At 37.6% G+C, this 14792-nt stretch overlaps 1 protein-coding gene across 1 annotated transcript in view; it reads right to left on the minus strand.

The window, feature by feature from the left end:
• The window catches only part of EPYC (epiphycan), a gene marked incomplete at both ends in the record, with an annotated part of 39450 nt that overhangs the window by 11569 nt on the left and 13089 nt on the right, over positions 1-14792 (minus strand). Inside the window, one exon of the mRNA XM_079775462.1 lies at positions 3551-3719. Coding sequence (XP_079631588.1) covers positions 3551-3719 — 169 coding nt within the window. The remainder of the gene's footprint in view (positions 1-3550; positions 3720-14792) is intronic.

Raw genomic sequence — 14792 nt, forward strand, 5'->3', positions numbered from 1 at the left:
GGCAGTTAGGGGTGACCAGGCCAGCAGGGGAAGGCAGTTAGGGGTGACCCGACCAGCAGGGGATGGCAGTTGTGTGAGATCAGGACTGCAGGGGAGGACAGTTAGGGGCAATCGGGCCAGCCGGGAGCAGTTAGGCATCAATCAGGATGGCAGGGGAGTGGTTAGGGGGTGATCAGGCTTGCAGGCAGAAGCAGTTAGGGGCAATCAGGCAGAGGCAGGTGAGCGATTGGGAGCCAGCAGTCCTGGATTTTGAGAGGTATGTCCAACTGCCTTTTTAGGGGATCTGGCCTAAACGGGCAGTCGGACATCTCTCAAGGGGTCCCAGATTGGAGAGGGAGCAGGTTGGGCTGAGGGACAGCCCCCCCCCTCCATGCATGAATTTCGTGCACTGGGCCTCTAGTTCTAGTAATAAAAGGGTAATATGCAAATTGACGCTATGGGCGGAAAGACCAGGAATGACTGGTCGCTATGATGCGCACTGACCACCAGGGAACAGATGCTCAATGCAGAAGCTGCCCCCTGGTGGTCAGTGTGCTCCCACAGGGGGAGCTCTGCTCAGCCAAAAGCCAGACTGATGGCTGCGAGCTCAGCATCAGTGGCAATAGCCTCTCCTGCCTCATTGGCAGCACTAAGGATGTTTGACTGATGGCTTAGGCCCGCTCCCCATGGTTTAAGCCACAGTCGGATATCCCCTGAGGGCTCCCGGGCTGCCAGAGGGATGTCTGACTGCCAGCTTAGGCCCGATCCCCTGGGGAGTCAGGGAGTGGGCCTAAGCCATCAGGTGGACATCCTCCGAGGGGGCCCGGACTGTGCGAGGGTGCAGGCTGGGCTGAGGAACCCCTGAGTGCAAGAATTTTCATATAACGGGCCTCTAGTTATTTATAATAACAACTTCAGAAGTAAAAACTATGTTATGAATGGATATCTAGAGAAAACATTTAAGAGGGAGCTGCAAAATATTTAATGCATACTGATTTCTCCAATCAATATAAATTAATATTTGTCAGTTATTATATTTTTTTAAAGTAAGGAATTTTATTCTTCTATATATTCATGGTCATGCTAATCTAGCAATAAATTTTCAGAGTAATTATATATTCACACCAGTTAATAATTTAATTCTACTTTTTCCATTTATAAGTCAACAAACCTACTTTATATGGTTTACGAATATTATTTTAAGAAATTTGTATTAATAGTTAAAATATTATATTTTTATATTTAATGTTATAAATGTTTCCAAATTATTTAACTGATGAATTTATAATATGTAAATTTAATTTTAAATTTAGAATTTTTGGTGATGCTTTTTCTTTTGAAATTAAAATGTGAATTAAAATTTTCACTTTATTACACTCAAACTACTTTAGAGACAACATTTTTTGAAAAGTCATAGATTGTTTTTAATATTTTCTCAAAGCTGACATTATGGAGCCATAATTTTGACTAAAAAATTGGGCATTATGCTTTTGTGCTGTTCCTGGCTCAGCTAAAATACCTAACTATAGCTAATGATGCCAGATCTATCAACTTTTGAAGAATGTGAAATTACTTAAAAGTATGTAACATTCTAGGGCTATTTAAATTCCCTACTCTGAGGGCTTTCTGCTGGGTATTCACATTTCCTGGTAATTGTGTGTGCATTTCCCTGGTTCTGTTTGTAGAGTATTGTGTTCCTTAGAGGGCTAACTATGTGGAAAGAATATGAGGTATTCCTTAAAGACTTATTTTGGTCACCTCTGTTTGCATCCCAGCATCTGTATGTACCACCTGCATACATTGGACAACTTTAATAGCATTTTGGAATGTTAGTTTTCCTACTTATAAATCAGAAATATTAATACCTACTGCATGGCATTGTTGTGTCTCTTCTCTTCAAAGAGTCAATGTACATAGAACACTTTAGTGGCTGGCATCTAGGCAGCATGTCACAAAGACAACTTTTAGTTAAAAACTTAGAGAATCAGAGAGTAGATTGGTGGTTACAGGGGTGGGGAGAAGGGGAATGGATATTTGTTGTTCAACAGGCATAAAGTTTCCTTTATGCAAATGAATAACTTTTAGATATCTGCCTGTAGTTAATGATATTTTATTGTACCCTGAAAAATTTGTTGAAAGTGAAAAAAAAGATAAGCTCTTTTATCAAAAATAAAATAATGAGAATTAACATTTACTATGTTTACTATGGACCAGGTACTAAATTCATTCACTTAATCCTTACAAAACTCTATGAGGTAAGATTTATTATTTATTATCCCACTTTTTAGATGAGGAAATTGAGCCAAAAAAACCACCAAACATTGAATGCCTTGCTCAAGATTATAGTATATCTAGCAGGTTGCAAAGCTGATTTGAATGCTCTCTTCTCTTTGCTTGCTCAGTATATTCTTTACAGACTTTTTTCTCATATCACCAGTAACGCCTTACAGTCTCTAAATTTGTTTCCATGTCTCTCTCCCTGTTCTAGACAGAAGTATCTGTGAAGAAGTATTCATTTCAAGGTAAGTTTTGTATCTTTAGATCTTAGAGTACAAAGATACTCAATAGTAACTAAACCTTTGTAATGGAAATTCTACTCACTTTTCTATACCCCTTCCCTTATGCCATTCTCTCTCTCTCTCTCTCTCTCTCTCTCTCTCTCTCTCTCTCTCTCTCTTTCTCTCTCTCTCTCTCTCTCTCTCTCTCTCTCTCTCTCTCTCTCGTGTGTGTGTGTGTGTGTGTGTGTGTGTGTGTGTGTGTATTTTGGAGTGAGTCCACTCGAATAACCCCAAGGATGACACTGACAAATTCTAACAACAAATATAAAGAAATTATAGAATCACATCTAGCACCTTCTTGTTAACAAAATGCTCTGGTTTAGATCACCTTTAAACCAAACAAGATGGAAGTCAGTGTAATGGACCACTTTCCTCTCTTTTCCTCTCTCTACTCCTTTCTAGGAGAAGAACTATAGAGATAAAAATCAGAACAGACTAGCTTCAAACCCAGCATGTGAAACTAATGGATATGTGATCTCTTTTAAAGCTAGTTACCTCAGTAATAATGAAAAGATTAATGCTGACACCTTCACAGGGAGTTTATAATACACAAATGAGATAAGGTGAAGTGTTGAGCATTATTGCCCACAGATATTTTGTGCTCAATCAATGTAAATATTATTGCTACTACTATCATCATTTCATTTATCATAAAAAAACCTTATCACCTTGAACTGCTGTGGCCTGACCTCTCAGACATAGATTCGGATTTTGCGAAGAGGGTATCCTTTATTCTAGAAATGAATTCCATCTACCACAGAGGTTTTGAGTAATGATGTTAGACAAATATTTTCATTCCAAATCTTTGGTTATTTGAAAATGTTCATCATGCCTGAGCTAAATTATTCAAACTACTTTATATTTGAATACAAAATACATGTGCACCCCCTGGTTCAAACCTAGCCTATAAATTGCAAAACTTTCTCCTTGGGTGATGTGGGTTCCCTGTAGACTTGGCGCTCAGCAATTTAAAGGGATGACCAAATGGACTTAGTTGCATTGATGGACCTGACCTTCACTGGCGTGTGGACCCAGAACCCTGGTGAATTCAGGTTCCTGTGGGGAAAAACCGTCAATCAGCCTGGGGGTGGACTCCTCTTCTTCCTCTTCAGCCTCCTCTGGCTGTGGGGGCGGGGTGAGGAGCTCTCTGTTCCCTGAAGGCATCATTGTTGCTATTTCAATCTGAAAAAGAACAGAATTTGATCACAATCTCAATTACCCTGTGTCAGTAAAACAAATTTCAGATGTATTCATGTTTGCCACAAGAGGGGACTCATGTTCTGGAGTTCAACACTGTGACCGGCCTGCTTGCCTGGGAGAGCACAAGTGGTTCCAGTTACTGCTGTTGTTTTTAATTAGTTTTGCTTCTTAAATCTTAGTAATAGTTTCCAATGTCTTCTTTGGGGGATGGTTCTTGCACTTTTAAACATCTTTACATAGTTTTTTATTCCATAAGTTAAAAAAACACACACCAAATTTATTGTTTTCTAAATACATAGCATTGCAAGAATGCATAATTGTGCAAGATTCAGATTCACCCAGAAGTGTGCAAAGTCCCCTTCACCCTGCCACCCTAATTCTGTTTCCCTTGAGGATAATAACCAATAAAAAATTGCGGCATATATTTCAGTCCTTTCAATCTTCAGTCCCTGGATTCAAATATTCTGTTTCTTTGCAACAACTTATACTTCTTCCAATTGTATTTTACTGAGAAGTATTCTTCCTACTAAACTACAATATATGGAGACTATATGATTTGATGATATGCCATTTCTTATATATTTTCAAGATTACTTTGAATAACAAGTGTTATCAATGATATTTGGGAATGTTAAAATTGACAGTTTTGAGAGTTTTGACAATAAAAGGCATTTAAAAAACACTCTAATTTTTCAGGGATTGTATTTTAGATTAAACTTGCTTTTCTCTTCTTACATGCATATTATAAGTAATGCTATTGTGTCTAAGACCACTGTTTGCATTTAGAATAACCCCTTACTCACAACTCCCTTTCCTTGTCTCAATGTCATTTGTATTAATAAATATCTACCTTCCTGATGACCTTGTGACCTTGGGCAGGAATTTTGTTCAAACAATTTTTTGGCAACATGTCAGATCCACCCACAGGGCCTAGTTTCCCCATGGCATCCCCAGAAAAGAACAGATTTTTTCTTTACCAGGCTGACATGGGCTCTTGATCCTTTCCATCCTTCCTTATTTGCTTTCATTAAATAAGCAAAAACAAACAAAAACAAAAACCCCACACAAATTACTTTCTAATTTATTTAATGTCAAAATGATATGCAAGCTATTACTTCCCATGTAAAATATGTACATAATTAGGGCAGATATTTTATGAATATTTTAGATAACAATTAACATTTTATTTTTATTAATCTTCACCTGAGGATATTTTTTTGCATTGCTTTTTTTTTTTTTTTAAGAGAGAGTGTGGAAGGTAGGCAAGTGCCTTGGCCAGTGCTGGGTATTGAACCAGCAACCCAAGTATGTTCCCTTGTCAAGGAATCAAACCCATGACCCCTCAGTTTGTGGATTAATGCTCCAACCACTCAGAAACACAGGCCAGGGCAACAATAACATTTTAAAGATACACTTATTCAATGTTATTTTTGATAAATTTGAATATATTACTCCACAAAAGAAAATTAATTTTTAAAAACCCATCACCTAAACTTTCTTTTATCAATGCACATTTCTGAAGTGTGTCTCCCTCTGGGCTTCTGCAGAGTCTCTTCCTTTCAGCCCTTCCTAAACTGTGCTACAGTGGCTCCATTCTTCCTCTGCCTCTCCAAGCTTACTAGAATGGTACATTCTCAGTTAGGGCATAGATCGTTATACCTCAAGGCATAATATACAACCAACAAGTACTTATTGAATATAAAAAGTTTGCTTGTCCAGAATATATCTAATCCACAGCTCTGCGCTTAATTCTAGAGATCTTGCTGAGAAGAATCAATGACTGTATTAATGCTTACTTTAATATATTTAGAGCATGAAATCAAACCAAAAGCAAATTCTACTGCATTTGGTGCATTAGGAAGCCATGCATGAAGATATAATGGCCATAAATCTCCACTTGAGAAGACTGGGTACATTTCTTTAAGCAGCGAGACAGACGGGCTGCATCTGCAGGGCCAGAATGAGGCAGACGCAGAAGGAATGGATATGCAGAGAGTCCAACAGGAGGCTCCAAGGAGAGCGGAAATTGAGGCAGATGTTTCATGGGATGGAGGCAGCCTAAGGGGAGAGACACATTCCAGACACGCTGCCGTGAATCCTTGGCTTTATAGGAAAAACGTTCGCACGTATTTTTAATGGATAATGGTTTTTCCACTGACTTGATGTGAAGCTGTAAGATCTCACTTGTCATCCACTATCATGAGGCGAAACAGCTTTTGTGTTTATCAGAAACTGTTTTGTTCATGCTTACTTGCTGTTAAAGTGGGAATGTTGAACAACCTTTTAAGAGCAAAGAAAAGGAATGCCTCTTTGGTTCAGCAAAATAGCAGAACTATACATGCAAAGTACTGTGCCTGGAGAACATTATTGTCACTACTGCATAGAAGTGATTCAGCCATTCTGTCTTTGTTGCCTCTCTCACCAATTTTCATAAGGTGACATGAGTGTGAGGCAAAGAAATGAGGCATTAATACAAAAAGCTCTCCCTGTGGCAGACTTTTATGCTTATGCTGCAGAACCTTAAATTTGGGAATAAACACAAATGTCCAGAATACACCCCTGCCTTTTTTTCTCAAGCTACAATCGGTAACACACAAATGCAAACATTTATAACTGAGCATCTAATATAAGTATCCATTTTTTCTTAGATTTTCTCCATTCCTTTTTATACTTCCTATTTTACCCTGATTTGCTTCCTACTGAATTGACTTTTTTATTTTTTCATTATATTTCCCTACAGTTTAAAAGCAGAATATAAAGGGTCACTCCTACATATGATGTTGAGCTTAGTCATTACTGTACTTGTATATCTTAGATCTGTAGATAATTTATGTTCTGATAGACTATGCTTAGGAGTACATTTCATGTTCATGAAAGAATCTACCTATACTAGAGAGATGACAAATGCTTAGTCCACAGAGATTGACATGGGTAGAGTGAGGTCTAACCTCTTGAATGAGGTCCATGTCAGTCTGAAAAGATAATAGTGCCAAGAAGCATCCTTAGGCCTGCCTCAGTCTCCATACCATGCGCAGCCTTGACTCTATGTAAGCAAGCCAGCACCTCAATATTTCTTAGGGTAAAGAGGACTGAAATGACCCTGAAGTGTCTCAAAGTTTCTGCTACCTGAGAGATAAAGGATTTTTATAATATTTGCATTGCTGTTAATAATACTGCAGAAAAGTTGAAACTTTCATTCTCCCACAATCAGCAGAGTTTTCCATAGAAGAATCTTCCTGTAAAAGTACTCAGCACCATTTTAAGTGATAATACCATTTGGTTAAAAATAATCTTAACCAAATCCATTTGTTCATTATCAAAAAGCACACCTAAATGATTTATATAACTACATTGTTACCATTAAGTTTACTAAATTTATTTGCCTTCATTTCAGAGTAAAAATATGAAAAAACTAGAGGCCCAGTGCACAATTTCGTGCACTGGGGGGGGGGGGGGGTTGTCCCTCAGCCCGGCCTGCACCCTTCTGCAGTCTGGGAACCCTTGGGGGATGTCCACCTTCCGGCTTAAGCCCGCTCCCCAGGGGATCGGGTCTAAGCTGGCAGTCAGACATCCCTCTGGCAGCCCGGGTGCCCTGGGGGGATGTCTGACTGCGGCTTAGGCATGCTCCCCATCAGTCAGACATCCTCCTTAGCACTGCCGAGTGCAGCAGTCAGCCCAGCTGGTGGCTAAGCGGTGCTCCCCCTGTGGGAGTTCAATGGCCACCAGGGGGCAGCTCCTGCATTGAGCATCTGCTCCCTGGTGGTCAGTGCGCATCATAGCAACCAATCTTTCCGCTGTTGGGGTCCATTTGCATATTACCCTTTTATTACATAGGATGGTGTTCAGAAATAGCGGTCACATTTCCTCCTGATTGCCTCATTTGCCAAGGAATGCCTTCAAGACAGACTTCTTGTTGAACATGCTGACCACTCCTGTTTAAGATGATCACAAACCATCTGCTACCATTAGGCCTTGTGTTGGAACTAATAAAACTTAATGTATTTTATTTTGGGGTATTTTGATATTTTTTAATTTTAGCACTTAATCTACAGTTAAGTTTCCAATGCAGAACTTAATAAAAATGTAATATATGTGTGATGGAAAGAATGCTATGAGAGGGTTCAAGTTACTCAGATTCAGTTCCTACCTTCATGTATGAAGGAAAACATCAGTGAAGGAAAAACTGAATTTGTAAATGATGGAAGGATTGCTTCTCTTTATAATTATTTAATCAAACAAGTCTATGGCAAGTGTTACACTTAAGTTATGATCAACTGTCCATTTTACCTGTCATTCAGTCAATATCATTCTTTCTGTCTACTACCACCACTATAATCTATGTTATGCTCTCTTGCAGAGAATACAACAACGATCCCCTTACAGGAAGTTGGGATATCCTTCAGTATACATTCACACTGAAGTGAGAATAAACTCTGAAAAAGACAAAATTAGTGTCAACCCATGCTTAAAACCCCCCTTTTTAAAATATTTTAAATCTTTATTGTTGAGAGTATTACAGATATCCTCCAACCCCTCATTGTCCCCTTCCACTTGGTTCCATATATGCCCATAGGTAATGCCTATATGCATACAAGTTCTTTGGTTAATCTCTTTTCGACCCCCTTTCTGTTCCCTGCAAGATTTGTCATTCTGTTCCATGTTTCCATGCCTCTGGTTCTATTTTATTCATCAGTTTATTTTGTTCACTTGATTCCTTGTTCATTCATTTACTTAGACTTTTAGATTCAATTGTTGATAGATATAAATTTATTGCCATTTTATTTTTCATATTTTTCTTCTTCTTTTGTTACATAACAAAAGATAAGTGATATAGATTTTGATGTTGTATATGGGAATACAGGGTAAATATATATATATTTTACCATTACATTCCCAGCTCCTATCCCAGTGTGTCTAGCAATTAGTAGGCTGAGTCAGTAAAGGTAAACAATGACAATTTTTGATACTTTAAAGGGTGTTTTGGATATCAGAGTACAAAATATTTTAACTTTGCATGGGAGAGCAGGTATGAAAAGAGATTGGTTATAGCTCAGACATCTTCATGTCTGCCAATAGGATTTCATTGTAGGTACAAACATGTTGTGAATGGAAACTAAAGGAGATGTGCTTTGACTTCATTAGGTTAAATTGGTTTGAAACCTACTGCTGATCCAAAAATATTGGTTGGGTGTGGTCTATATTTGAGGGAAAGGTGAAATTATGTACCTAGAGTCAGAGCTACTCCGTTGCACAATTCTGAGAGGCACAATTCCTTTGTTATTCTGTGTTTGGTGCTCCCTAGATTTATAGAATGTAATGATCCTGCTGAGTACTTGTTAACTATAAGAGATCAGCTAGTCCTGATACTAAGGTTACCCTTATCATTTTTCCTATGCTCTTTACCTCAGCTACACTTCCTATAATTTTGACTTAACATGCCAATGTAGGCAGAGGTGGGGGAATTTTTATTAATCTTTTCTTTGCTTGTATATAATTTGGAAATAAAGACAGCATGGCAAATCTTTACGGAAAAAGAAAGTGAAAGCATATATACACCGAGATCCTAGTTGACTTATTGATATTCATTGAAAAATAAAGATATAATTGCTTTTATTAGAATAGGAAAAATGCAGATTTTAGCATATGAAACAGGGTCAAGGACAGAGTCATGGTAAGGTTCTCACACTCCAAATTAAAGTAATTTGAGGTTGTTCTAATGATGCAAAACTGATCTTTAAAATGTACAATGAGAAGAGACCATTACTCCCAAGCCCTTGGGCAAGCTTCTTGACTCCGATTCTTAGTGATGATAATGCAGCTAAAGAAAGAAAAAGGAAATTGAAGAAGATGGAAGCCTATGAAAATTCAGTTTAGGGAAAGAGTTTGTTGTTGTGGTTAACATGCTAGAGAGAAATATTAAATATGTTGAACATAAACAATATAATCACTAAAGAGGTCATATCTGACATGGAGAAAAGAGATTTCACTTGCTGTTATCATGAGTTAGCTAAAAATAATTGTCATGGATTAAATATTCACTGTATATGAAAAACTATGCTCTTTCCATTTATTCTAATGTCTCTCTCAGAACAACTCTATGTAGAGGTGCAATAACTGTGCATGTTTGATATATTTGTAAGTGGAAGATGAGAGATGGAAGAACTAAAGAAATTGCCTGAGGTCACACAGCTTCTAAGCAGTTAAGATTACAGTTTGAATCTAATCAATCCTGCCACAGGACTACTTCACTTCCTTAATTTTGCTTCTGTACTCAGCCAAATAAAATTCCTCTGAATAATTTAGCTTTTAATTATGAGAAAGAAGCTCTGGATAAGGGAAGTGAGCATTACCCTTAATGGGAAATGACTACTCACATTATAAACTCATTAATGGGATATATTTTCATATTTTAAGCCTCATGGGGTTTTTTGCCAGATATAATTTATCAACCTACAGTCTGATCTGATCATCGCTGATCATGGATAAACCTGACGGCTGACCCTTCAGTTGCTGAACCCGAAGGCTGAAGACTGTACCAGGGCCATGTAGCCCCGTGGGAGCACCTGGCAGTCAATCAACCTTCCCCTGAAATTGACAAGTATGAAAACATCACATAACATTAATGGAGGTGGGTTGTAGAATTCAAGCAGCATTTATTATAATTTTCTCTCGCTTTTGTGAGAAATATTATGTCAGAATGAAACTTCAGCCTGTTGAAACATGATGGCTGAGACAATTCCATGCATTCACTCACCAAAACTGTTTCATTTTCCTCCTGGGGATTCAGCTAACATATATTTTCCACTTTCTTTGAGTCTAGATTGGGTCATGTGGTTAGTTCTGGCCAATGGAACAGGAGAGGAAGTAACGTGCCCCATATGGTCCTAATCAGAAAGGAGCAAATATACTTTCCTTACATTCTTTCCCTCCCCTCAGTCTGTCAACAAAAGGTACCACTGTGAACCTACAATCTTAAAGTGAAGATGGGGAAGCTGTAGCATGAAAGAAGTTTGAATTCCTGCATAACCACTGGGAGGACAGTAAACCTATTGACCTGCAGTGGACAGTCCTGTCAGCGAGATGTCCATTTTTATTGTGTCAAGCCATTGGGATTTTGGAGTTGTTTGTTACAGCTGCTAATGTAATTTGCCCTAATATAGACCTTCTCAAATTTTGTTTTCTTATCCATTTTCTAATTATACTGAGAGAATAATTTTTACTATTTACCTAGCAGATGCCATTAACATTAGAAAAAAAATAAATGTACTTTTTTTGTGTGTCTCTCATATTCTCTCTGATTTCTCCTTTGCAAGCAATTGTTCTTTTATCTTGGTTTCTTGGTGTAGTACTTCCTGAAATATTGTACCACCAAATTTGAGTAAATTCACCATATTTGAATTTCTTTACTTTTGAATACCAGTATTTTATTAAATTAAGTCAAAATTAATAAATCTATATAATTAATAAATGTCTCAGGCCAAATACCAAAATTTGTGATTTTCTGTTTAAATCAAAATAAAATAAAATCATAACATTTGATATTGACTTGCTAGAATATTATATATAGATTTATGAAAAAATATAAATGCTCTTTTAGTTTTTGTAAATACATATCCTAATGTATGGTTATTCTTCATGAATTCATAACTTTAGATGGTAATGTTTCATTGTATTTAATGCAATGTTTAAGTAAAAAATTCAATGCAGAAGTAACAATAGCTGATAATCTGAAGGTTTCATGTAGTCATACCCTCTCTAGGCTGTTTCTTCTGCAACCTCAGCACATTTTTATTGTTGTTCACATATTTATTTTCTCTATTTTTGTTGCCAGAACGATTCTTAGTTCTCCGAAAGATTTTCCATGTCAGTTTTATCCCAGTTTATGCAGGACTCCATTCATCATCATCCCCTTAGTCTCCAGAAACTTAATAGGTTTTCACTATCCAATTTTCACAAATGTATCATCTAGTTCTAATTGAATTTCCCCAAATAATATTGTGAGAAACTTTGGCAAAGGCTGTAGCAACATTATCTAAAAGCTGAGTCAGTTCATGTTCCCTTTACCCTTACTGCCCTTGTTCCCCACGTAAGGATGCCAGAAGGACAATTTAGTGTAGGCTGAAATCAGCAATCTCATGAGAAGGGGATAAGGGTGGGGAGTCCATCACAGTAATTGAAACAAAGCAGCTGTACTGAAAACCAAAAATTTGATCCTTCCAAACTCTAGCTCTTTATTTTATGATGGAGTAATTTTGTATTACTTTTTTAAAAGTTTTTATCTTTTTTATCCTAACACAAACTAAATTGTTCCTTCTAACACAGCCTTTATTGAGTCACAAAATATAATAAACCATGCCTTTTAATATGCAGAAATTCTCTGCATAAAACTGCTATTCACTGATGATAAAGATGATGATGATGATGTGTATATTATCATAGAAAAACGTGCATTTAGCTGAAACCGGTTTGGCTCAGTGGATAGGGCGTTGGCCTGCGGACTGAAGGGTCCCAGGTTCGATTCTGGTCAAGGGCATGTACCTTGGTTGTGGGCACATCCCCAGTAGGGGGTGGGCAGGAGGCAGCTGATCGATGTTTCTAACTCTCTATCTCTCTCCCTTCCTCTCTGTAAAAAATCAATAAAATATATTTTAAAAAAAGACTTAAAAAAAAGAAAAGAAAAAGAAAAATGTGCATTTATAGAGGTTATCCCAGGGAGGATCAACTTATAGCCAATTGCCTTTGAAAGAGATAATTATTGCATTAGCATTAAATTTTTTTCTACTGCTCAGTATCAGCGGTAAAGCCTTGCAAAATTTTACAACTTTAGAAGCCTGACTTGATCTCTCAGAGGCAGATTATTTTAAACAAATTAAAAGAGTGTATTAAGCTAGAGTGCCTACCTGAACCCTCTCATTGCCACCGATATATTCTCTATAGTCTCTGCGCTTTCTTGGGAACCTAACTAAAAGAAGGATCTCTTTCCCTTTGTGACAGCATGGATGGGCCTGGAGAGTATTATGTCAGACAGAGAAAGACAATTACCTTACCGTATGATCGTATTTATACATGGAATCTAATGAACATAAAAAGCTGATGCACAAATGGAACAAGAGGCATGGAACACACTGATAGATGTCAGAGGGGAGGGGGTGGGGGGACTGGATGAAGGAAGGTGAAGAGATTAGCCAAACAATGTATATGCATAACCCATAGACACAGACAACAGTGTGGTGATAGCTGGGGAGTGGGGGCTGGGGCTGGAGGGGCTGGGTGGAGGTGGGTAAAGATAGGGGGGGATTGGGAGATATCTGTATTAGTGTCAACAATAAATTTACAAACAAAAGATTGTTGATGATATAGAGCCAGGGCAAATTACTCTAGGCAAATCAGCTCTATAATAGCATAAGGCAAAGGAAGGGCTGATTTCTAAGGATCAAAATCTTTAAATTTGCCCTGGCCAGTGTGACTTTGTTGGTTAGGCATTGTCCCGTGCACCGAAGGTTTCAATTCTTGGTGAAGGCACGTGGCAAGGTTGTGAGCTGAATCCCCAGTAGGGGGGATGCAGGAGGCAGCCCATAAATGTTGCACTTTCACATGGATGTTTCTCTCTCTCCCTCTCCCTTCTTCTCTCTCTAAAAATCAATAAACTATTCTTTAAAAATATCCAAATTTGTTGCCTATCATCTATTTTTGCACTCATTAGCATGATAGGAATCATTCTGCCAATAGGAGAAGAATTATTAGACTCTATGATATTCCTTTCTTCTTTAAATACCAAAAGGAATTTATCCCCCTGAATGTCCATTCTATATATGTTTTAAATTCCATATAGTTATAGTAGAGGATTTTTATCTAATCGTCCTGGATTTTATTTCTTTTTCATATGTATGTCTTTAATCAGAGTTTTGATAACTCCAAAAAAAGAAAACACACTTACAAAAATATTTGACCTAGCTGCAACATCTTTTAGACATATTTTCTTTGTTCTTCTCATATGTGTTATATGTGAAAAATGTATATTTGCTTTTATACTATTTACCTCTTTAAAGACCACATTGAGTGTGAGGTTGGCATGACGTCACTGTGATTAACCTTTAGGACCACCTATCTTTATCTTATATTGTACAATCCGATGGTTAGCGACATTACCAAGCAATTATTTTTTAATGATCTCAATGTTTGTGTGTGTGGACCTTAACAAACACAGTGTAAGCCTCTCTGTTCCTAGCAAACTCGATAACTTGCCTTAGGAGTGTCAGAATAAGAAATCTGTGGAATTCGGAAAGATCCAGGGAAAATTAGGCATATTATAGAAGGGCTAGGCAGGACAATGACAGGTCAAGTCCAATCCTGGGTTGAAAATTAGTATAATAGAAGATTATATAACTCAGAAAAAATGAACATTTTCTAAAATTTCCTTGAACAATGTTACTTTTGGCAAATTTATAATTTATTAATTTTTTTATCTGACTCCGTAAAACATGCTACAAGACAAAATCTAGAGGACTATGTTAGAAAAACAAAAGTCCGGACCAGAAAGAGAAGAGAAGGCACTCATTCAGCACACAGTACTAGAGAAGTAAATGGAACACATTGAAAAGCCCAAGGGCACAGACAATAGTGTAGGGAAGGCTTGGGAGGGGGGGGTAGGAGCTGGACAAATGGGGGACATCTGTTATGCTACCAACAATAAAAATATTTTTCAAAAGAAAAGCATATTAAACTGGTTAAACAAAAATAGTAAATGACTCACACTGAAAGAACAGCTGAGCAAAGTCAAACAGTAAAACTGGGGCTCAGCCCCAGAGATTCTGATTTCAATAGTCTGGGTGTGGCCCAGACATTAGGATTTTTAAAAACTCTAGAAGTGATTCAAATATATGGCCAAGGTTGAGAACCACCACACTAGAGGGGAAATTTATTCTGCAGACTAGGATGTCAGAGACAAATGCTAATTAAGTTTTGGAGCGGTGAAATGTTAAGTCTTGGTGGGAATATGGAAGAAGGATTGTTTTTCATTAAGATCCCAAGGGCCACAGGCTTCAGAAACATCAA

The sequence above is a fragment of the Cnephaeus nilssonii genome (genome assembly GCF_951640355.1).
Source record: "Cnephaeus nilssonii genome assembly, chromosome: 6".
NCBI lineage: Eukaryota > Metazoa > Chordata > Mammalia > Chiroptera > Vespertilionidae > Cnephaeus > Cnephaeus nilssonii.